This window comes from Callospermophilus lateralis, chromosome 13, assembly GCF_048772815.1.
Source record: "Callospermophilus lateralis isolate mCalLat2 chromosome 13, mCalLat2.hap1, whole genome shotgun sequence".
Lineage (NCBI taxonomy): Eukaryota > Metazoa > Chordata > Mammalia > Rodentia > Sciuridae > Callospermophilus > Callospermophilus lateralis.
The window spans coordinates 30,215,740-30,239,573 of NC_135317.1; the positions used below are offsets into that span (position 1 = coordinate 30,215,740).

Sequence of the window (23,834 nt, forward strand, 5' to 3'; positions counted from 1 at the left end):
CTCTGTGCCAAATCCAAACCCAGAGCCTCTGCATGCTAGGCAAGTGCTGTACCATCCCCAGCCCTTCTCTGAGATTTTTAGTATGACAGATTATTCTATTTAAGTGTCACAGAGTGAGAGATCAGACTTCACTGTTCTATGGCCTGTGATCACCTTGTCAAAATGTGCTCTATTTGGTACATATCATAACTGCTAATAGATCATTATATGTTGCTCATGCTTTATTAATATGTTAATGCATCATAAAGGAGAGTGCATTAATTATATGATTTAGTCAATTCACACTCAGGCTCTTCTGAAGGAAGAAAATAGACTGTTGAAATTTCTACTCTTGATTGTTAGGTTTTCTGAGATTATCTGTTTTTATTGTGCGTGTTGGGGATTGAGCTACATCTCAGCTCCAAATCAACTATTTTTTGGTTAACTACCACTTGCTCCCCCATGAGTCAACATGTACTTAAAGAAAAAACATAAAGAACTAACTCTGGGCCCTATTTTCCTGACTTTATTGCTCATGTGAGGAAGACAGAAACATTATTACTCTTATTGTTGTTACAAGAAGCATGTACTTCAACTAGGCTTGGATGGAATAAATTGGAGTTATATAACAGTAGAGCAAATTGTTCTTACACCACTCTTCTCTACTGATTTGAAATATCCTTTTCTCTATATAGGAAATCCTTTTTATTCTGTTCACTTTTTTAAAAATTTGTATATAGGAAATTCTATTATAACATTTTCTCTATACAGGAAATTCTGTTATAACTTTGGGTTGTTTTTGTGCTTTTTATTTGAGTTCCATTGATCTTTGTTTTTATTTTTTGGACAAAAATACTTTTAGAATTAAAAAAAATTTTTTTTTAGTTGTAGATGGACAAAATACCTTTATTTATTTATTTCTATATGGTGCTGAGGATTGAACTCACACATGCAAGGCAAGCGCTCTACCACTGAGCTATGACCCCAGCCCTAGAATATTTAATATGATAAGGAAACTAATTTCTCTTACTTAAAAACATCTCTCCTGTTTCTTTTTCCAGGTTTGCAATTTATCTGCTTCTTCTTCTTCTTCTTCTTCTTCTTCAAAAAAACTCCTACTATAATTTTTATTAGATTCCTATTTGTTTATTAAATAATTTGGTGACACATTTTAACTATAAGCTCTATCTGAAAACATTGATTTTTGTGCCCCTTAGTCTGATTGATTAATTGATTGATTGACTGATTTATTTCATTGTGGTACTGGAGATTGAATCCAGGGCCTAGATAAGGCCTGTTGTACATGCTAGATAAGTAATGTACTGCTGAGCTATACCCCCTTTTCTTATAACTTTATTAACATGCTAACTCTCTTCTTCAATTTTTTGTTTTAATTGATTTGGATTAGGAAAACAGATGAAGAATTTAAGAATTTTTCTAAAACAAGAATAAATACATTCTTGAGTATCCAAAGCAAGTTCAAAGCTCTCTTCTTTCACAGCTTCTTAAGTGTAGTACATGTGCTTTACTGCATGAACTTTATGAAACAGTTTGTCAGTTGCTTTTAGGAGCAATTTTAAACTTTTATCCTGAGCAGGCATGAATCAAATGTTTCAGGGTTTATAGTGGGATCCAGAACAAGTTTGTACATTTAGTAAACCATGTGTTGCCTGATCTTAGAGTTATTTATGTATATATGTGTTTCTTTTGATTATTGTGACTTTCCTAAGGACAGAATTCATATGATTAAGTGTATAATATATTTTGGTTATTTTGAGTTGACTAATGTAGTAATGCCACTCACCTTCATTTTATTTATTATTATTACTTATAAACATATTGTACATCTTTCTTGTCTCCCAAAATGAAAATCTTTATAGACTGTCTAGAATATGTGTCTTGTTTTAAACATTTTCCACTTCCCATCTTCTTGGACAGATCCATATATAGGTTGAGTATCCGGTATCTGAAATGTTTGGGACTAGGAGTAGTTCAGATTTTGTAATTTTTTTCAGCTTTTAGAATGTTTGCATGTTCATGATGAAATACCTTTGGGATGGGACCCAAATCTAAATGCAAAATTCATTTATGTTTCATATGCCCTCATACGTGTTGTCTGAGACAATTCTATAAATATTTTTAGTGTGCCTGCATTTTAATTGTGACTGTCACTTGAGATCAGATCTGGAATCAACTTGTAGCATCATGTAGGTGCTCAGGAAGTTTAGGATTTTGGTTTTTCAGATTAGGTATGCTTACCCTGTACATAATGTGAATATTGGATAATGTTGAAAATGATAAAATAGTCTTCTGAATAAAAATATGAAGAAAATAGTGCTTTAAGTAGGCATTTTGAAGAACCATAGTTTTTTAAAAGAATATTAATGCTGTATATGCAACAAATGAGAACAATAAGAAGGGTTTTGTTTTGTTTTGTTTTGACAGCTGTGTTGCCAGTTGATCCTGTTCAGGAAAATTATGTTCGTAAAGTGAAAAACTGTATTTTTTCAATTGCCTTCCCTACTCCTTTCAAATCAAGAGTACTTCTTGCAGCAGTCTCAAAGGTTAGGCTTTATTTTTGTCTTACCACAAATACTTAGCTCACTAAAACATTTGTCTAAGAAAGTATAAAAATTGTTCCTAGTTTTTATTGTTAATCTATTAATAACTTTTTATATTTAAAGCTCAGAAACCTGGAAAACATCAATCTTAGAGCTCACTTTTCAATACTTGTTCCTGGGGCATAGTATTCAGCTTTATCCTGAAGTTATCTTACAAGAAAGATATGCGTTTGTGGAAAAGAGGAAAATGAGTTAAATTTTTATTCTACATAACTTTTAGAAATTATCTCTAATAACAAATTCTAAATTGTTCTCTCATGATACAAATGTATTTGATATCAAAATAGGGCATTTACTTTTTTCTAGTTCTTTGAAAGAATACGTGCTAGGAAAAATATTATTTTTTTGATGCATCACAGGAAATCCATGAAAATTTTAGAACTATCTCATAGGACTAATTTTCTGCAAATAGCATAAATAATCATAGAAAGTCTGGTATATCTCTTATAAAAATGTAATGTATTTTTGGAAGAAGTCTATTCTTGTAATTTTCTTCTATTAGGTCTCTTTTCTTAAAAAATATTCAAAGATTACTTAGGTTTGTAAGAAGACTTTTATCTCTGCCTCAGGAAGTTCTAGAAGATATTTTGGATCTTGATTTATCTGTATCAGAAACGGATGATTTTATCCAGCTTGTAAGTGGTGGAAAGATAGTATCTGGATCTGTTCCATTGGCTCACCGATATGGTGGCCACCAGGTAAGAATACAACATCATTTCCTGTATGTAAATAGAAACATTTGGTTGAAATACTATAAGTTATTTTAAATTATTTTCTCTAATATTATGATATTGAGGGTTCAACAAGATGTTTGTAGAAGAATGTCATCATAAGATGTATATGTTGGGGCTGGGGTTGGGCTCAGTGGTAGATCGCTTGCCTAGAACATAGGAGGCACTGGGTTTGATCTTCAGCACCACATAAAAATAAATAAATAAAATAAAGGTGTTGTGTCCACAATTAAAAATTTAAAAATTAGGGCTGGGGTTGTGGCTCAGCTGTACAGCACTTGCCTTGCACTTGCCTTGCACGTGCGAGACCCTGGGTTCGATCCTCAGCACCACATAAAAATAAATAAATAAATAAACAAATGAAATAAAGGTGTTGTGTCCAACTACAACTAAGAAAAATAAAGAAAAATTAAAAAGATGCATATGTCATAAGCGAAAAACCTGAATACATAACTAAAGAATATAAAGAGAAAGCAAACAAGTATATGAAAAGATATTCAATGTCATATCATTAGGGAATTGCAAATCGGAAGGAGATACCACTCCACACTTATTAGAATGGCCAAAAAAAAAAAAAAAAAATGCTTGTGAGGATGTGAAACAATAGAGACTCTCATTCATTGCTGTGGGAATGCAAAATAGTACAGTGACTTTAGAAGATAGTTTAGTAGTTTCTTTAAAAAGCTAAACTTACTTCTACCATACGATACAGCAGTTGTACTCCTTGGCATTTGAGTTGAAATGCGTTTAACTTTAGATCCACACAAAAACATGCACATGGATTGCATAGTAGCTCTATTCATAATTGCTTAAACTTGGAAGCAACCAAGTTTTCCTTTAGTATATGAATGGATAAATAATCTATAGTGCGTCCTGACAATGAAATAGTATTCTGCATTAAAACAAAATGAGATATTAATTAAAAGGCATGGGGATGGGGCTGGGGATGTGGCTCAAGCGGTAACGTGCTTGCCTGGCATGTGCGGGGCACTGGGTTCCATCCTCAGCACCACATAAAATAAAGATGTTGTGTCCACCGAAAACTGAAAAATAAATATTAAAAAATTCTCTCTCTCTCTCTTATCTCTCTCTCTTTTTAAAAAAAATAAGGCATGGGGAAACTTAAATGCATATTACTAAGTGAGCAAAGCCCATCTGAAAAAGTTATGCTCTCTATGATTCCAACTTTATGACACTCTGGAAAAGGCAAAATTATGGAGATAGTAAAAAGATCAGTGGTTGACGGGTTAGGAGGAGGAAGGGATGAATAAGCAGAGCATGACGGACTATTAAATCAATTGAATTATTATTTGTGATATTATAAATGGTGGCTACACATCATTACAGATTTGTCCAAACCCATGGAAAATATGGCACCAAGAATGAATTCTAAACTATGGACTTTGGACAATAGTGAGATGCCAATGTGTATCATTGTGGTGGAGGATGTTGGTAATAGAGAGGATACACATGGAGTGTGTATGGAAAAGCCCCGTACTTTCCTAATTTTGCTGTCAGACTAAAATTTCTCTGAAAAATAAAGTATTTTAAAAGGGGGGATTATGGGAGAGAAGCTAGAGCCTGACCTTTTTAAATAGGGGGTGGAGGATAGTTCAGTGGTAGGTTGCCTAGCATTTGTGAGGCCCTGGGTCTGATTCCTAGTATCACAAAAACAAACAAACAAATAGAAAAACTTAAAAAACGAAGCTTTAAAAAATGGAATTGAGAAAACTGGGGCAGCACAAATATAAAATTCACATGAATTTTTGCTAGAGAACTTGGTGCAATATTGGCAAAGGATTTAAGCAAAGCCAAGTAGCACAATGTGTCAGTATAAAAGTCTCAGGAGGACAAACATAATTTTGCCAGAGTAGCTGTAAATCAGAGTTGTAGAACTGCTAGAAAGACAATAAATAAGGAAATAAAGATTCATTGGAGGGTGTAATAGATGCTGTAGCAATAAGGAAATAATTAAGGCACACTGTAACAATGAAGCAAGATGTTGAGACAAGTTCAGGGCATGGTGTCTAAATAAGAACAGATAAAAAAATGCAGGACCAGTTGTTGAAATTTCTGTCTTTTTCTGTAGGCTAAACACAATGAAACGCTGCCTGTTTATTTAGGGGCTATTTTTGTAATGATGATTTTAATTAGGGAATAATTTTTAGAATCAGCAGTAACGTATACAGTAATAGTGTAAGGATTAAATTAGGAAATTATGAAAAGTGCTTACATATGAACTTTTGGTACAGTAGTTATGAGATCAAGTTCTGGTATATTGGGTTAGTGAATTCCTTTCTTCTTCAAAGGCTCGGAAACTAAGAAGCAAGGTAACTGAAACCATTAGAATTGGAAAGGATTTTTTTAAAATTTATTTTTTAGTTATAGTTTGACACAATACCTTTATTTTATTTATTTATTTTTATGTAGTGCTGAGGATCGAACCCAGGACTCACAGGTACTAAGCAAGCACTCTACTGCTGAGCCACAACCCCAGCCCAGAATTGGAAAGGATTTTGAGAGTCATCTGTGATAGACTTGCACCTCAGTTTTTTGATCTTGAAAGATCATTCCAGAAGCTGGGAGAAGTGGGCCAGCAAAGAAATCTGCCAAATTTAGTATGACATACTACAGGATTTGTTATTTTGTTTTCAAGGAATAACAGTGTTTTACTAAACTGTATTTCTCAGTTGAGAAACTTCTGCACTAAACGATCCTTTGGTCTTTTCTAGCACTCAATGCAGAAATGTCAAGGTTCAAAAAGTAATCTTGTACAGATGAGATTTATTTGAAATTGTCTTATACCATTGCTCACATATACTGCCAAAGTACAAAAACAAAACTCAAGTTCTGTGGAGTTTCATTAAAGCATTCTTTTTGTGGGTTTTTCTTTTTTGTAGTATAATAGGTGGACTAGTAAATTAAACTTTTATCAATTTCATGTTAATGTTATAGATATTTGTTTATGTCTTTGCCACTCTGAACTTGAGTTCAAATTTATTTCTCTTTTATTGATGGAAAACTAACTTCCTGGTATCCTGATTTCCTTTCTAGCACTGAATTAATAATTTTTTGTCCTTTCCACTCATGGAGTGGAATATACTTAAGTATCGTTCACTTTGGAACCTTTCCAGATAATGGTGAGAGCCTCTCAGACTTATAGTCTTAATGGATACTCAAATTTTGTGGTGGTCTCTTCCTGGTGAGGATGACAAAATACTGGATGGATTTTTCTCAATTCTGGAACTTTAAGTATCATTTAAATATTCCATAGCTGTTTTTAGAACTCCCTGTGTGTGCTGGGACCTGTAATGGTGAATGAAATCTGTCTCTTTCCCTCAGATTGCTAGTAGTTTAGGGAAGATGACAGATAAATAACACACTTCAGGAACATCGAGGTAGCGATTCCGGGAAGTATAGGAGTTACAGGAGCTTATAGGACCACTCTCTTAGTCCTGCAAAGTCAGAGATGACTCTGGTGGAGTAACATATATGTTGAAAATGGAATGTTGTCTACATTAGCAAATGATTGTTGGCCATAATAATTATTACTGTCTTCTGGACACTGGCAAATGTCAGACGTTGTACAAGTTACTTCTCATATATTAGTGTTCATTCTAGCAGCAATATGACAAAGGTTATCCCATTTTATAGAAATGTAAGGTCAGTCTTGGGTTGAACAACCATAAATAAATTTTAACAAAAAAATTTAAGAAAAGAAATCATCCAAGTTCAGAACAATTTTTTTAGGTACAAGTATAATTATGATTTTGTATTGTAGACATATAATATAGGCATAGTCTGTTAATAAATGCTCCTAGTTCTCTCTCTTTCTCTCTCTTTGTCACACACACACACACACACACACACACACACATATGCTCAGGTATATATGTTTTTGGTCCTGGGGATTGAACCCAGGGCCTTGTACATGCTAGGTAAGGGCTCTACCACTGAGCTACATGTGCAACCCTAGTTTATATTCTCTAACTAAATAAATCAGTTCTAAGTGTTCTACACCTAACAAATTTGATCTGAGTTCTAGATAATAATAAATAATCAATTTTTAAAATGTTTTTATTAATGTGTTATAGTTTCATATAATAGTGGAGTTCATTTTGACATATTCATACATGCATATGATATTTTCCCTTTCCCCTTCCCTTCCCTTGATCCCCTTCCTCTACTTTATTGGTCTTCCCTCTATTAATTTACTGTTTTTTTTAAATTGGTGCTTTATACACATACATAAAAATGAATTGCTTTAAATTTGTATTTTATTAAATGAATTTCACTTATTTTATTGATTGAATTTGTTACTTTAAAGTGTTCTATTTCTAGAAATAGAATGACTTATTCTCAATTTTGACAAAATGACCTTGACTATAAAAATTACTATCAAAGCTTTAAAGATAATATGCATGAATAATTTTCCTTTCCCCTCTTAGTTTGGGATGTGGGCAGATCAGCTTGGAGATGGAAGAGCTCACCTTATTGGAACTTACATGAACAGGTACCACATATTTTCTTATATAATAGTTTATTTATTACATATTAACCTAAATCTTCTAATATGTAAATTTTTTTTGAAGACAGGGTGAAAAATGGGAGCTCCAGTTAAAAGGCTCAGGAAAGACCCCATATTCCCGGTATAGTTTGGTAATATGTTTAGAAATTTAAGTAAGAATTAATGTTGTCTTAATTACAAATGAAATTCATTTAAATTGTATTTCCTATAGAAATGGTGATGGTAGAGCAGTACTTCGTTCCTCGGTGAGAGAATTTCTGTGTAGTGAGGCTATGCACTACCTTGGAATTCCAACTAGTAGGGCTGTGAGGTAATTCTTTTTTCCTTCAAGTAACTTTCAGGACTGCATCATATTATCTCCAGAAATGTATTAGGAAAATAGAGCAGATAAATCTTTGAGAATATGATCTCTTATAGTTTTTTGTCATTTAAGGTATTTCTTGATTGCAGATGAATGGTTGGATTCTGTTTGTTTCAGCCTGGTTGTAAGTGATGATGAAGTATGGCGAGATCAGTTCTACAATGGAAATATTATGAAAGAACGAGGTAACTGTTTTTAGAATACTTACAGAAAACTGAACTAAGTTCTTTAAGATCAACAGTCATTGGACATCTTTGTGGTCACCTTAAAAACAACCCATAGTTCTTCAAGATATAATTTTAGCATTGCAGTATCAGAATAGAGTAGCATTTCCTGTATCCTTATATCACCAACCCATCCATTTCTGAGACAAACATCTGGGAAGTGAACAAAAAATGTTTAGGAATAGCTGGGAAAAATGTCACAAAGCCAATACAGGAAGGTTCTTACATTTCACTCCCAGGAGAGCCCCACAGATCTTTCCATGGAGCCTGATTTCTCTGATTTTATGTTCTCTACCAATAAGCTGAATTTTCTTTTTCTTTTGCATTTAGTAGTTTAGAAATAAAAACTAGAGAGGGGGTGAGAAAGTATGCTGTAGAGGTACACTGCATATTTAGAGAGGCCAAAGAGACTGAAAGAGATTTGACTGAATCTTTGGGGAAGAGAGGAGACCTGAAAATCAACAATTAACATTTAAAAGCTTAAAAGTGAAGCTGTCAAGAACTACTTACAGTCCCTTGTGCTTTAATGGGTCTTATGGATATCACTGTGTCTGTCATGGACTGCATTCTTTCTGATGTTCATAGTGATTCACTAGGAGTAGATTTTATGTACTTTGTTCTTAGTACATGATGCATATTTTGGTCTGTGCTGCTATAACAAAACATTTTAGACTGGGTAATTCAAAAACAATAGAAATTTTATTACACACAGTTCTGGAGGCTGGGAAGTTCAAGATCAATTTGCTGGCAGACTCCATGACTGATGAGGGTTCTCTGCTTCATGGCATTTTCTTACTGTGTCTTCAGATGATAGAAGGGGAAGGCAGACCTCCGGAGCCCCTTTTATAGAGGCATTAATTCCATTCGTGAGGCCTGAGCCCCCATGACTTAATAGCCTTCCAAAACCCCATCTCCTTTGTGATTAGATTTCACATCTGAATTTTAGTAGGATACGAACTTTTAAACTATTGCAATACATTTTAAAATTATTTTTTAGTTGTGGATGGACACAATACTTTTTTTTAAATTTACTTTTTAGTTATAGGTAGACATAATATCTTTTTTATTTTTATTTTTTTATTAGTTGCACATGACAATACAATGATCTTGACATATCATACATTTGAATCAAATGGGGTATAATTTCTCATTTTTCTGAGTATCTTTATTTTATTTTTATGTGGTGCTGAGGATTGAACCCAGTGCCTCATACATGTTAGGCAAGTGTCCTACCACTGAGCTACAACCCCAGCCCCTGCAATACATTTTTATAAGATCTTCCTAAAAAAAATAGTCCCATAAAAGTATTCATGCATAAAGGAATTAAGGATTATTTATCTTGCAGCATCTTTCTCTCTCTTTTAATGTCATTGGAACAAAATGATACTATTGCACATAGGCTGCTAGCAAGTATTCTTGTCTTTTTTTAAAATATATTTTTAGATGTTGATAGACCTTTATTTTATTCATTTATTTATATGAAGTGCTGAGAATTGAACCCAGTGCCTCACATATACTAGGCAAGTGCTCTACCACTGAGCCACAACTCCAGCCCCCTATTTTTATCTTCTTGTTCATGAGGATTGGATATGAAATTGGAACCACAGACTTTTAGAATGATTAGTACAGTGCTATTTACTTTTGTGGCTGTGACTTATATACATTATTTATTTGAATTTTGAGTCACAATCTTAATGGTTTCAAATGATCCCAAGAATTTCTTCTATTAGTCCATTAAGATAATTTCCATATTTAAGTCTTTACATAAATACAGATTCTTTGCTGGGCGAGGTGGTGCAGGCCTGTGATCCCAGCTGCTCAGGAGGCTGGGGCAGGAGGATTGTGAGTTCAAAGCCAGCCTTAGTAGTAGAGAGGTGCTGAGCAACTCAGTGAGACCCTGTCTCTAAATAAAATACAAAATAGAGCTGGGGATGTGGCTCAGTGGTTGAGTGTCCTTGAGTTCAATCCCCAGTACCCACACCTCCACCAAATACAGACACTTTGATAGTACTTTTATCCTAATATTTGCCCAGGAACCACTGTTACATAGCAAGATTAGTATACTGGAAAAGAAAAAGGATATATGAAAACTGGAATGGCTCTACAGAAACTAGCTTTGTGACTTAGGCAAGTTACTTAAACAGTTTGCCCCTTAGTTTTTTCACCTAAAATTAAGAGGTTAGATTTAAAGATACTTCTAGTGCTAAATTCAGTGATTCAATGACTATTCATTTATTAAGGAGACAGAGTAATTTTTTGAGTTTTTCCTAGATGTTTTTACATAGTTTTTGTTGAAAAAGACATGAAAATAAATATCCAGATTAGTATTGTGAATAAGTGTTGACCCCGGATAAGGCATTCAACCCAGAAAAACTACCCTTTCTGTTTTTACCACTGGACTAAACTCTAGTGGGTCCAAAATTAATAAGTATGCCATAGTCTTAAGAAACTTTGTAGAGAAAAGATTTAAACTCATGGAACAAATGAATAATAAAAAAAAGAGAGGTCAATAAAAGGGTGATCAGTTGAGCTTTATAGAGGAAGTGGGAATTGATCCTGAGCATAAGGTTAAGTAGGAGTTCAGTAAGGAGAGAAGAAGGAGTGGGGTATGTGGAAGAGGGGAGACCAGCACAGGAAAGACCAAAGACCAAAGAGGTAGCAGTGAGCCTGGTTGTCTACTGCAAGGAGGACAGCACAACAGAGCAGGGATTGCTTCACTCTAGCATAGACTTCCCCTTAACATCTAACCATGTAAACTACAGCATTTCTTATAAGAAAGAAACATGGGGGCTGGGGATGTGGCTCAAGCGGTAGCGTGCTCGCCTGGCATGCGTGCGGCCCGGGTTCGATCCTCAGCACCACATACAAAACAAAGATGTTGTGTCCGCCGATAACTAAAAAATAAATATTAAAATTCTCTCTCTCTCTCCCCCCTGCCCTCTCTCTCTCTTTAAAAAGAAAGAAAGAAAGAAACATGGATTCTCTTTACTAATTATATTACTAACATCCATAATCAAAACAGAAGAAGGCAATACAAGGCTAAAAAGACAAAGGGCATAGATTTATTTTATTTCTTCAGTATATTTTTAAGTCAGAACATACGCAAGAATCTTTGTTAGAGTTAATTCTCAATTAATTACAGGTCTGGAAGGCACTTATAATGACCTAAAGCAAAATAAATAATGTATTAATTCCTTACTTCAGGATGAGATACAGGGAAAGGGCCACAGTTGATGAGTCAGTGGATAATCTGTAGTTTGCAGATAACAACCACTTCTTAGCCTTTAGCTATGCTGTTTCTAAAAGCTTAGTGGATCTAAGCATTCTGAGAAAAACTGGAGACCATTCATGCAGTAGACATTAGGTTTTTTTTTTTTTTTTTTGGTAAATTAAGTGGTTATCTTATTTTTTAAAATTAACATTTAATTTTCAGGCAAATATTTTGCTATTATTGACATAGCTTAACATAGTTTTTTTAAATGTATATTTTTAAGTTGTAAACGGACACACTATCTTTATTTTATTTATTTATCTTTATGTAGTGCTAAGGATTAAACCTAGGGTCTCACACATGCTAGACAATCACTCTACCGCTGAGCTACAACCCCAGCCCTTAACGTAGTTTTCAGCTAAAATAAATGTTTCTTTTTAAGGTGCAGTAGTGCTGCGCGCTGCAAAATCATGGTTTAGAATTGGATCATTAGAAATTTTGGCTCATTATGGTGAACTGGATTTATTGAGGTTAGAAAATTGCTTTTAAAAGTTATTTTTCCTGTTTTATTGAGCGGTAATTAACTATAAAAAATGTACATATTTAAGGTATACAGTGTGATGTTTTGACATATGTATACATTGTGAAATGATTACCACAACCAAGCTCATTAATATATTCATCTCCCCACAGTTACTTTGTATGTATGTGTGTGATGAAAATACTTAAGATCTACTCCAAATTTCAGGTGTACATTATATTATTATTAACCTTGGTCTGTACATGAGGTCCACAGAACTTATTTATGTTATTACAAAAACTCTGTTCCCTTTGACTAGCATCTCCCCATTTCCCCCAGTCCCTGCCCCTGGTAACTGCCATTCTGTTCTCTACTTCTATTAAGTTCACTTGTTTAAATTCCACATGAAAATGTGATGATGCTGTATTTGTTTTTCTGTGCCTGCCTTGTTTCCCTTAACATAATGTCTTCCAAGTTTATCCATGTTGTTGCTAAAGCTAAGAAAATTAAATTTTAAAGAATGGTACAAAAATATTGGGGAAATGCTAATTTATGTGCTGAGAAATTAAATATTTTCTTTTCTTATAAGTAAAGCCAAGAACTTCAATTAACAATGTGTGTGTGTGTGTGTGTGTGTGTGTGTGTGTGTGTGTTGCTGCATGTCAAACTCAGAGCCTCATTTGTCTGGTAGGCAAACACTACCACTGAGCTACACTCTCAGCCCTCAGTTAATAACTATTTTTAACACTTGCTCTGTGCCAAATACCTTGTGAGGTTTCTAGGAAGTTAAAAAATATAAAAAAAAGAAGAAGGATAACAACCAGTAGTCACTTTTCTCAAGGGATTTATTATGTAATACACAACCTGGTTATAGCTGAGGGTCTTCATGCCACCTAGAGCCATGGGGCAAGTAACTGAAACTCCCCAATTCTGCAGCCTCCAGAAATCCATAGCTCTCCCCCAATGCTAGAATTCCTGGGTACACCTCTCTCACATCTGTTCCTTTACACAATGAAGTTCAGCCCCTCCAACAGCACAGACAAGCAACAGTCCAGATTTACACAGAGTCTTTAGGACAGGGTGCATCTTTCTGAAGATTTCTGTTGGGGAGCCAGAGGAGAAGTTGTTTCAGCTTCCATCATTCTCTTTTGTCTTGGTGCCTACTGTGATCTGTGTACACAAAACTCCATCTTATTAAGCCAACTTAGCTAGATGTTACTTCAGACAAAAATATTTCCTTCTTTAAGAGGAATTCTGTTTCCATGTTAATACAATACCATTTTAAAAAATCATTATAAATACAGAAGAAAAATTTTGCTAGACCCTTTGTATCATTTGGAATGTGGATCCTATATTGTAGTTATTGGTGTAGGAAATCCAGAAAAAAAAGAAGGAAATGAGTCATCAGCATTTTTGAGTCTCTCTCTCTCTCTTTTTTAACAAATGTTTACTGAGATCATGGTCGTCCTGCTGTTGAATAGAGTTGTCTATTTTCACTGGGCATTGTTTCTAACCATCTATTTACTTTTGGGGGTTACTACTGCTTGGATTCTCCGTGCTTGTCAGCTTTTCATCACTGTGACCAAAATACCTGTCAAGAACAATTTAGAGGAGGAGAAGTTTATTTTGGCTCAGGGTTTCAAAGGTTTAGTCCATGGTTGACCAAGTGCATTGCTCTGGGCTCAAGGTGAGGCAGAACATCATGGTGGAAGGAGGAGGTGCAGGAATGCTAAATATTGAAGAAATATTTTTCTTTTGCCATTTTTGAGTAAAAGCTTAAAGTTAAAATTTAAGGTTGATCTAATGAATTCATAAATGCTGCGAATGGATTTAGGTGCTTGGATATGCAGCACTGTATTATAAGGAAGATTGACACTATATCTTTCTCCCCAGGACACTATTAGACTTCATTATACAGGAACATTTTCCCTCAATAGATGTCAAAGAACCTAATAGATATGTGGTAAGTTTGACTCCTTTTTCCCTCGTTGGCCCACCAATGTTAGATATTATAACTTACAAAAGTAAAGCTGGGAAAGGAAGTATAGATTACTTTGAACAGTTTGTTAGAGAAAAAGAAGATGAACCACATTATAGACAAGACAGTTGTTTTGTTTGAAAGCTGCCTAGAAAAGAGCAGGTGTATCTACATCCTGACTATGTATGTTATTTTTTTTTTTTTGAGTGGAATTTATAACTTGATCACATATTTTCTTCCCTCACACTTTAGGTGTATAGATATTTCTATAGTAATAGTTAAAAAGCAAATCCAATATATAATAAGAAAACATGATTTCCTATTCTTTTGAAAGATTTTTGATCTTCATAGCCCTTTTCATTCTTTCAACAGTTACAGAATAGGGAATTCTGTTATTTTTCTTGGCGACATTGCAAAATTTAGTAACTTGGAATGCTTTAATTGAACTTTCTTATAAATTCTATTTAACTTTTCTTCTTGCTCATAGAGGATATTGACCATAATATCTGAGGCTCTTAAATATATTATTTCTGGATGAATAATTTTACTTTCTTCTGTTTTAAATACATGTATGTATTTCTGTTCTCAATTACCTTCTGATCCATGTTTGAATTCTTCCCATGTTCTCCTTGAAGATGTACATTGTCTTAAGTATCATAAAAGATTATGCCATATGCTATAGAAAACCTGGAAAACTCCTGAATTTTATTTTAGGATTTTTTTTCTACTGTGGTATTTGAGACAGCACAACTTATTGCCTTGTGGATGTCTGTTGGCTTTGCTCATGGTAAGTTATCTATTGCATTATTCTGATGGGAAGTAGAATTAATTTTTTAAGTAAAAATTGTATTTTTATATAGTTAAAAATATTCCTGTGTTCCAGCAGCTCAGGAGACTGAGGGAGGATAACTGCAAGCTCAAGGCCAGCCTTAGCAACCTAGCAAAGCCCTAAGCAACTTACTGAGACCCTGTCTCAAAATTAAAATTAAAAAAAGGTTGGGGTGTGGCTCAGTGCTAAGAACCCACTCCTCCCCACTACTCTGGGTTCAATCCCTGGTAACAAAAAACAAACAAACAAATAAATGAATAAATAAAAACAAAGAAGAAGAAGAAAAAATTCTTGTGGATGAGCTTAACGTTTACATGCTTTTAGCAAGGAACAAAGAAAGATTTTTTTTTCATGTTTAAAATTGTTTTGAATGGAACACTAATCACAAAATAGGACAAAGTTACTTGTAAAGCTTTCCAACCTCAAGGTTGTAATGTGTATCAGTAAGGATTATGCCTAGAGTTCTTTATGGCTTTTCTAAAAATTTAAATTATGATGTGTATCAGATATGTATGTATTATGTTTAAAGGTCTTTAAGGCTATTTTAAAATTTTAAATTATAAGTACAGACAGGTAACTGTGAGTTTTATTCTTCAAGGTAATCACTGTTAAACATTCCAAATAAGTTTTTCTAGACCTTTTTTCTATGCTGTATAGATATCTCCAGCAAAAACAAACAAACCAACCCCATAAACACAACAAAAAACGGGCAAGGCTCTCCATGCTGCTAATCTTCTGCAGCTCATGACTATCACAGGGAACAGGTCTTAGTTTTCTTTTTTCTTTTTGTAACCTTTGAAAACTAATTTATCATATTCCTTTATTAGTCTCATTTCAAATAATATATGCTTTTAAACAAATGCTAGAAATTGAGGATAAATAAAAGATGAAGTTCCATTTCTGGAGTTTTATTCCTATAATATTTGAAGGCTTTTTTGAGGGACTGTAAAATAATAGGCTAAATTTAATTTTAAAATATAGGTTTTTTTTTGTGTATGCATGTTGTTGTTTGTTTGTTTTGAGGTACTGGAGATTGAATGCAGGGCATTTGACCATCAAACCATATTCCTACATTGTCAGTCTCCCTTTTAAATTATTATTATTTTTTAAAATTTTAAGACAGGGTCTCACTAAGTTTCTGACCTGACCTTGAACTTGTGATTCTCCTGCCCCAGCCTCCTGAGTAGCTGGGATTACAAGGGTATAATACCCAGCGGGTCTAAACATATTAAGTTATTTAATGTTACCAGTTAAACTCAGTTGTAATCTAATTTTGATCTCTGGAAAACATGGCATTCCTGTGACCCTTTATATTCTGGATAATTTGATAGAGTTAAAATAAAAAGGTTATTATTTTAATATTCTTTTTTCAGAATTTTCTGTTGTTGTTTTAGGTGTTTGTAATACTGATAACTTCAGTTTGTTATCCATTACAATTGACTATGGTCCATTTGGTTTTATGGAGGCCTATAATCCAGGTATGTATGATTTACACATGTGTATGTATTTCATTTTTAAAAATGATCGGTTTACTTTAAATGGTTATAAATAATACAATGATGCAGTAGTAGAAAGAATTGGGTTCATTCATAAAATGGTTAGTTTTATGCCTACTAGATCTTTTGGGTACCATAAATGATACAATGAATCCTTTGGTGGTTTCTGTTTCTCTGAATTATATATTAGAGGAGATGATATAAAGTATTTCTGGGAATATGTTGTCAGACAGACCTGGGCTTGAGCTTTGGTATCTGGGTTTTAATGTCTCTGTACATTTGGAAACTTCTCACTTCACTAATATATAAAATGCAGGTAACAGTAATCCACTAACAACTGGAGGGTTCAGAGAGAGCTTTGTGGAGGAGTGCACCTCCACAACTCCAGCTGGAGTTTGAAATACACACATGGGCTGGGGACGTTGCTCAGTGGTAGAGCACTTGCTGTCTTGAACAAGGCCTGGGTTCTATCCCCAGTATTCTCTCTTCTCATCATCAAAAAAGGAAATAGATATGTGATAAACTATATATTCTTATAGGTTGGAAATGTATTCCTCTATTAGGCAAATATTCATAATTTTAAAACTTTTAGTGTAAATGGGTAATAAATTATTTTGAGTTAAATATCTAATGTCAGAAAAAATTTTATCTAATAAATATAAATTTATTAAGTTTAAATATAACCTTTAAACAGAAAGAAGCTATTTATTTATTATTATCCCCATTGTTAAACTGTGATATTTGTTTTAAACAGATTTTGTACCAAACATATCAGATGATGAAAGAAGATATAAAATAGGAAATCAAGCCAGTATTGGAATGTTTAATTTAGACAAGTTGTTGCAAGCTCTAAATCCATTATTGGATCTTGGGCAAAAGCAGCTGTGAGTAAATCCTAAATCTATTAATTAAATCTATGTGAAAATATATTGTATAATGATAACTTTTTGAAAAACAAGAAACTAACATTTTAAATAAAATTTTATTATTTAATAATAAAGGTGTATACATACCCTATATGTAATATTTATGATAAAAATTTATGTATTTATTTTTGTGGTACTGGGGATTGAACCCAGGGCCTCTACCACTGAGCTATATTCATGGCTTTCTTTATTTTTTTTATCTGGAAATAGGCTTTTGCTAAGTTGCTCAGGCTGACCTCAAAATTGTGATTCTCCTGCTTTAGCCTCCTGAGTATCTGAATTACAGCTGTGTGTGCGCCATGTTGCCTGGATCAAGCTATATAGTTTTCTCTAGGACAATTTGGACTTTTTTCCATAGTTATTAAGATAAAGTTTTTATTGTTTATTGCTTTTGTGATGTTATGAAACCTTAGTTTATTTTCTATTTGATCCAAAGGGTGATTTATCACTATGTTTCTTAATTTCTAATTAGTGGGAATTATTTTGTAAAAATTTTTATTTGTGCTTTTTTTTTTTTTTTTTTTAAATAGTACTGGGAATTGAACCCAGGGCCTTAAGCATATTAGAAAGTACTCAAGCCCTGAGGTACAACTTCATCCCTTGTTCATATTTTTATGACCAAAGAATGTGTTTGGTAAAATCTCTATTATTTGTGGGCCAACATAAAATATTTTGGGACATGTTTAACAAACACACATAAAAATATATATTCCTTAGTCAAAGGTTTTAATATATCAAAATGAGGGTATTAATTGTGTTATTCAAGTCCTTTATGACCCCATTTTTTTGTATTAGAAAAGTTTGATTCTTAAGAGATGCATATTAAGACCTTCTTCTTTAGGCTGAGAATGTGATTCAGTGGTAGAATGTTTGCCTAGCATGTGTGAGGCTTTGCATTTGGTACCTAGCACTGCAGCAAAATACAAAACACAATAATAACAACAAAAATCCAGAACAACTACTTTAATTGCAATTTCTTTCTTTTTTTAGTACCAGGGATTGAACCCAGGAGCGCTTAATCAGTGAGCCACATCCCTAGCCTTTTTTATCGTTTATTTTGAGACAGGGTCTGGATAAGTTGCTTAGGCCCTTACTATGTTGCTGAGGCTGGCTTTGAACTTGTGATCCTCCTGCCTCAGCCTCCCCACCTGTTGGGATTATAAGCATGCCCTACCATGCCTGGCTAATTATATTTTTTTTATCAAGTTTTAAAACATTGTTTGAAATTTGCATATTTATTATTGTATTATTGGTACATACAGGTTTTTACTCACCTTTTTTTTTTCCCAAAAAGTATCTTCTACTTTACATTGTACTTCATCATTATTTTACTGTCACAACCTCCCAACCCCTCTTTTTTTTTTTTAATTTGAAATATTCATTTAGTTTTTCCCCTGTTGGTTTGGAAACTCTACTGAAGAAAAAAAAAATCAATTTTTTTCTCTACTGCTAATTACTTTCTTTTTCTGCCTCTTTCTCTACTATTATATGAAAACAAGTTTCCAAATATTTTCCAGCATATTTTCTAAGATTCTAGAAGTCTTAAAATACTAAGATTCTATATACCCATTGCTTTCCTTTCCATCCCAATAGGATGAGACTTATAGAATGTTTTCATGTTTTACCACCAGTTACCTAACTTCTAGAGTTTAATATTTTGAATTTTAGATTATTAGGTTCCTTTAAAGTGTTCCTCATCCCAGTACTGGGAACTGAACCTCAGGGTACTTAAACACACTTAGCCACATCCCCAGCCCATTTTATTGTTTATTTTGAGACAGGGTCTCACTAAGTTACTGAGCTAAGTTATTGAGGCTAGCTTTGAACCCATGATCCTCCTGCCTTAGCCTGGGATTCTGTAATCCATTGTACCCCGAAGTACCTCCTCTATTTTTAGCACTGTTTCATCCTCTCATCCCTCCACTTAGAGCCATTTCACTACTTACTACCATTTTTTTTCATGGTTTCTTCTTGAAGTCTCTGCCTCAATTACTTTCCAAGTATTTCACTCATACAGGAAATATAGGCAATACATTCTCTAATTTGCATAACTTTTAGTATTTTAAATTTACTCTGGTAAATGATTGCTATCAGTATATTAGTTAGTATGGATTCAATTATATGTAGCAATATTTTATCATTCATATTTATCTGCAGACCTAAGCCATGTTCTCCAGACTAGCTTTTTTGGTAATAAAGCTGAAATTTTAATCTCCATCTATCAATTGTGTGGTTTCTCATTCTGAATTTATGCTAAAAGGGAACATGTTTATCTGTTTAAAGCAAGAGTAAATAATGATTAGACAGATTTGCAATGTTCACAGTTATTCAAATGGAAATATCATGTATGTATGTGAATATGCATGAATGGTAATCTGAGTATATTAATAAAGGAGAATGTTTAGATATTTATTGATTTATCCACTGGACATTGAGCACCTTAAGAGCAAGGAAAATATTTTAATGATTTCTGTGTCTCAAATGTGTTTGCTAGAAGTTAAGATAAATTAAGTGCAGTACTGGGGATTGAACCCAGAGCCTTGCCCGGGTTAGGAAAGTACTCTACCACTGAGCTATATTCCCAGCCCTAAAATGTTTTTCTTCCCACCACCTTTGTCCCTACAAAATCTAAAATTTACCTTTTCCAATACACGATCCCAAACAGAAGTCAAGGCATATAGTAGTTTTATTAACCATAGGTAGCAGGAATATTACTATAAAGAAGATAAAAGTTTTACAGGTCTTCTATGGTTTCCTTAATTTAATAAAAATATTCGTCATACAGTCATATAGTTAAAAATCGAAGTGGTGTAAAATGATGGTCATTAAGCATTCTTGCTGCCACCCTGTGTCTCATCAATTTTAATCTGATTTTCCCTGCAGAGTTCATTGATTCAACTAATATTTATTGAGTCTTAGGCATTCAAAGTGTTCCTGACACTAAATGCTAAGGCAGATAGAAATGAATAAAACAGCAGGGGAAAAAAGCCCACTAGAACTTACATTTGGAGGGATAGACAGTCAATAAATAAAATAAGTTAATTATAAAGTATATTATGAGATGAGCACTATGGAGGAAAATGAAGTGACGGGTGGTGAGTACAGAGAAGGAGGCATTTAGAATTTTAGAATAATAGTCAGCACTTGAGCAAAGACTTGAAGGAGTTGTAGGAGCAAACCATGAAAATATCTGGGGGAAGGACACTAAGGGAAAGAGGACAGCCTGTGCAAAGGTCCTAAGGTCGAAGTGTATGTGTGTGTTTAAGGAACAGCAAGAATGCCAGCGTGGCTGCACAAAATAAGCAGGCGGAAGTTACAGGAGATGAGGTCAAGGTAAAGGGAGTGGGACTTCAGAATGCATTAAGCTTTTGGATAATGTAAGATACACTTTGGAATGTTAAGAGCCAGTTTATTTAAAGATGAGGTTAAGGTGAAGAACCTTTAAGTTTATATTTCCATAAAACATTTTACTATTATTTCAGACTTTCAGAAAAATAAAATGTTATCAAATTGGGTGAGGTATTTGTAATGCATTAATTTGGTTCTAAGATGATTTTTTAAATTCACCAAAAAAATCTGTTACTCTGTTGGTATTATAGATACATATCCACATTTATCCTATAAGCAAATTGTTTATGACATGATTTGACCTATACTATATACAAATCTTTGAGACAATATATTTATAGTGATAATTTTCTATGAGCTATGATATATAATTAAACTGCTAAGCTGTAATTAGTAGCATGTAATCTCCATGTTACTGAATATATGTGAAGGTTCTCTTTACTCTTTAAAAATTTTTTTAAATTAATTAATTTATTCTAACTTGGTATATATGACAGCAGAATGCATTTTGATTCATTGCACTCTTTATTCTTATAAAATATAATTTGAGAATGTTAACTTTAAATCAAGATTAACTCTTTCCTTTTTACTCCTCACCCAGTGCTGCTCAGATTCTCCATCAGTACCCTGCTCATTATTATGCAAGGTTTGTGAGTCTTGAATACAGATATTAAAACATCTTGGTTAGTTTGACAGTTGTTAAAATAGCGAGAATTTTAATAACAAATTGAATTCTCCTTGTAGGTTTAGAAAATTGTTCAAAGCCAAACTGGGATTACTTGGAGAAAAGGAGGGTGATGATGATTTAATCGCATTTCTCTTACATGTGAGTTTATCACCTTTGTTAACATTTGCATTACTCTGCAGAATATTTTTGAAGTATTGAGATTGCTAAATGTATTAACTTTCATCAGCTCATGGAAAAGACAGAAGCCGATTTTACGATGACATTTCTGCAGCTCAGTGAGATTACCGAGAGCCAGTTACAGGAACTCAACATTCCTCAGGTATTAACTTGTGACAGTGGCTTTTTTTCTTAATTCAGTTTTCTTTACCAGGTTTACTGACATACCATTTATATATCACAGAGTCCCACTTATAAACTGCATAATTCAGTTCTTTTTAATAATTAACAGATTTGCGTAATTGTAACAATCCAGTTTTAGAATGGTTTTATCACTCTAGAATGAATCCCTAGTGTTCCTCTGCAGTCAATCCTGTTTCTACTTACCCTGTCTCTAAAGGTGTCTGCTTTCTAGATATTTCATACACCTGGAACCACACAATATGGGATCTTTTGTGTCCAGCTTCTTCACTTAGTATAATTTCAAGGTTCATCCATGTCATAATGTACATCAGTAGTTCTTTTCTCTTTACTGACTCTATGGCTTTATCCATGTGTGGGTATACCACATTTTTCATATCCATTTACTAGTTGATAGACATTTTTGTTGTTTCCATTTTTTGGCCATTGTGAATAAATGCTACTATAAATAATGATATACAAGTTTTTGTAGATATATGTTTTCATTTCTCTTGGGAAGACATTAGGAGTAGAACTGCTGGATTGTTTAGTAGATTTAAATTTAACTTTATAAGAAACTGCTAAACTATTTCCAAAGTGGCTGCACGTAATTCAGTGTTAAGAATGTGTTGCCTTTTCATTTCAGTGCTAGTACATTGGATTTATGGAATGGTATGGATATTACCAGAGGATTCCTATTTGTTGTGGAATTTTAGAACCATAGATCTATTTATAAGTCTCAAGTCTTTTAGATTGTAACCATTTTTTAGATTATTTTTGAGATTAAAGCCCAATTTTATTTTTATAATTTAATTTTTTTTACTCATTTATTTGTTGAAGGGCACCTAGATTGGTTCCATTACATTTGACATTATGTCATTCTCTATATAGTTAATGTTATCTTTTTATAACTTTGTGTTGAAATCAGCTTACTCATGCATTTACTCAGCAAATACTGAGTACCCACTATTGTTGAGAGCATTAGGGTCAGGCATTACAATAAATACTTTATAAAATAATGAAAAATTATTAATAATAATAGATATCATTTCCTGAGTACTTATTAGGGAGATGAGATACATTGTTACCAATAAGGGGACAAGACACTGCCCCTCCAACGCCAGCAACCCTGGGTGGGGCAGCATCGTGCATCCTTTTGTACTGGCTTCCATAGTCATTTTTGATCTAGGTAGCATGGAGTCAGTAAAGCCCATCATAACTTTTCCTGCTTTCAGTTTTTCTTCATGACATAACTCTTAACTCTTACGGTCTTTTAGAATAATTCAAACATTTTCATGTATCTAGAAAATTTTAGTTGTTACTTCACTTCTTTCAGTAAACCTTCAGTGACAGCCCAGTCTGACTTAGATATCCTTCCTTGCAGCTACCTGAACAGCTTGCTGCCTATTTTGATCTTGGCATTTTTCACACTGGTCTTGTAATGATGCATTTCCACTGGACACTTCTTTGGTTATGAAGGGACCAAAATTTAATCAGCTCTGTCTTTCAAATGTAGGGAAGACTTTAGCAAATAGTATGCACTCACTAAATGATTTTTGCCTGTTGGCAAGGATTGGTGAAAGAAAACAACTTGTGAATACTGTAAATATGCCTGTCGTTCTTCCAGCTGCGATTCTCTTGGGCTGTGGGTACCTACCACTTTGCCTTTCTGCCCTCTTTATTGGCATGTGTCTATATGGCAACAGTACATTTAAGAAATCTGATTTTAAAGGGATTTTTCATAAAGACACTTTCAGAAGTTGCTAGATATTGTGGTTTATTAAACCTAGGGTCCAGAAACTACTAATTTTGTATAAGAAGTGAAAACAAAATCCTGAAGTCCATGTCATTTGAGGGAGTAGCTCAATATAGTAATAATGGTAAAATTTTCATTAGTCTTTAACTTATTTTCTGTTAATAGAAAAACAGCAGGATTGGATCCTCATGCCTGAGGAAGCCCATCTGAAGGCATTTTCATGCTAAGAGCACTTTGTGTGACGTTCTGGCGGCAGAATTTCATGGTGGAGTGTGCTCTGAGCAGCAAGTAAGCCCTTACTG

General features: G+C 33.7%; 1 protein-coding gene across 1 annotated transcript in view; it reads left to right on the forward strand.

The window, feature by feature from the left end:
* Positions 1 to 23,834, forward strand: part of LOC143379316 (protein nucleotidyltransferase YdiU-like) — a 41,530-nt gene that overhangs the window by 2,216 nt on the left and 15,480 nt on the right. Inside the window, exons 2-15 of the mRNA XM_076831867.1 lie at positions 2,425 to 2,543; positions 3,170 to 3,298; positions 7,780 to 7,844; positions 7,924 to 7,980; positions 8,071 to 8,169; positions 8,338 to 8,405; positions 12,098 to 12,185; positions 14,069 to 14,138; positions 14,868 to 14,940; positions 16,377 to 16,460; positions 17,233 to 17,362; positions 21,354 to 21,398; positions 21,497 to 21,578; positions 21,667 to 21,759. Coding sequence (XP_076687982.1) covers positions 2,425 to 2,543; positions 3,170 to 3,298; positions 7,780 to 7,844; positions 7,924 to 7,980; positions 8,071 to 8,169; positions 8,338 to 8,405; positions 12,098 to 12,185; positions 14,069 to 14,138; positions 14,868 to 14,940; positions 16,377 to 16,460; positions 17,233 to 17,362; positions 21,354 to 21,398; positions 21,497 to 21,578; positions 21,667 to 21,759 — 1,202 coding nt within the window. The remainder of the gene's footprint in view (positions 1 to 2,424; positions 2,544 to 3,169; positions 3,299 to 7,779; positions 7,845 to 7,923; positions 7,981 to 8,070; positions 8,170 to 8,337; positions 8,406 to 12,097; positions 12,186 to 14,068; positions 14,139 to 14,867; positions 14,941 to 16,376; positions 16,461 to 17,232; positions 17,363 to 21,353; positions 21,399 to 21,496; positions 21,579 to 21,666; positions 21,760 to 23,834) is intronic.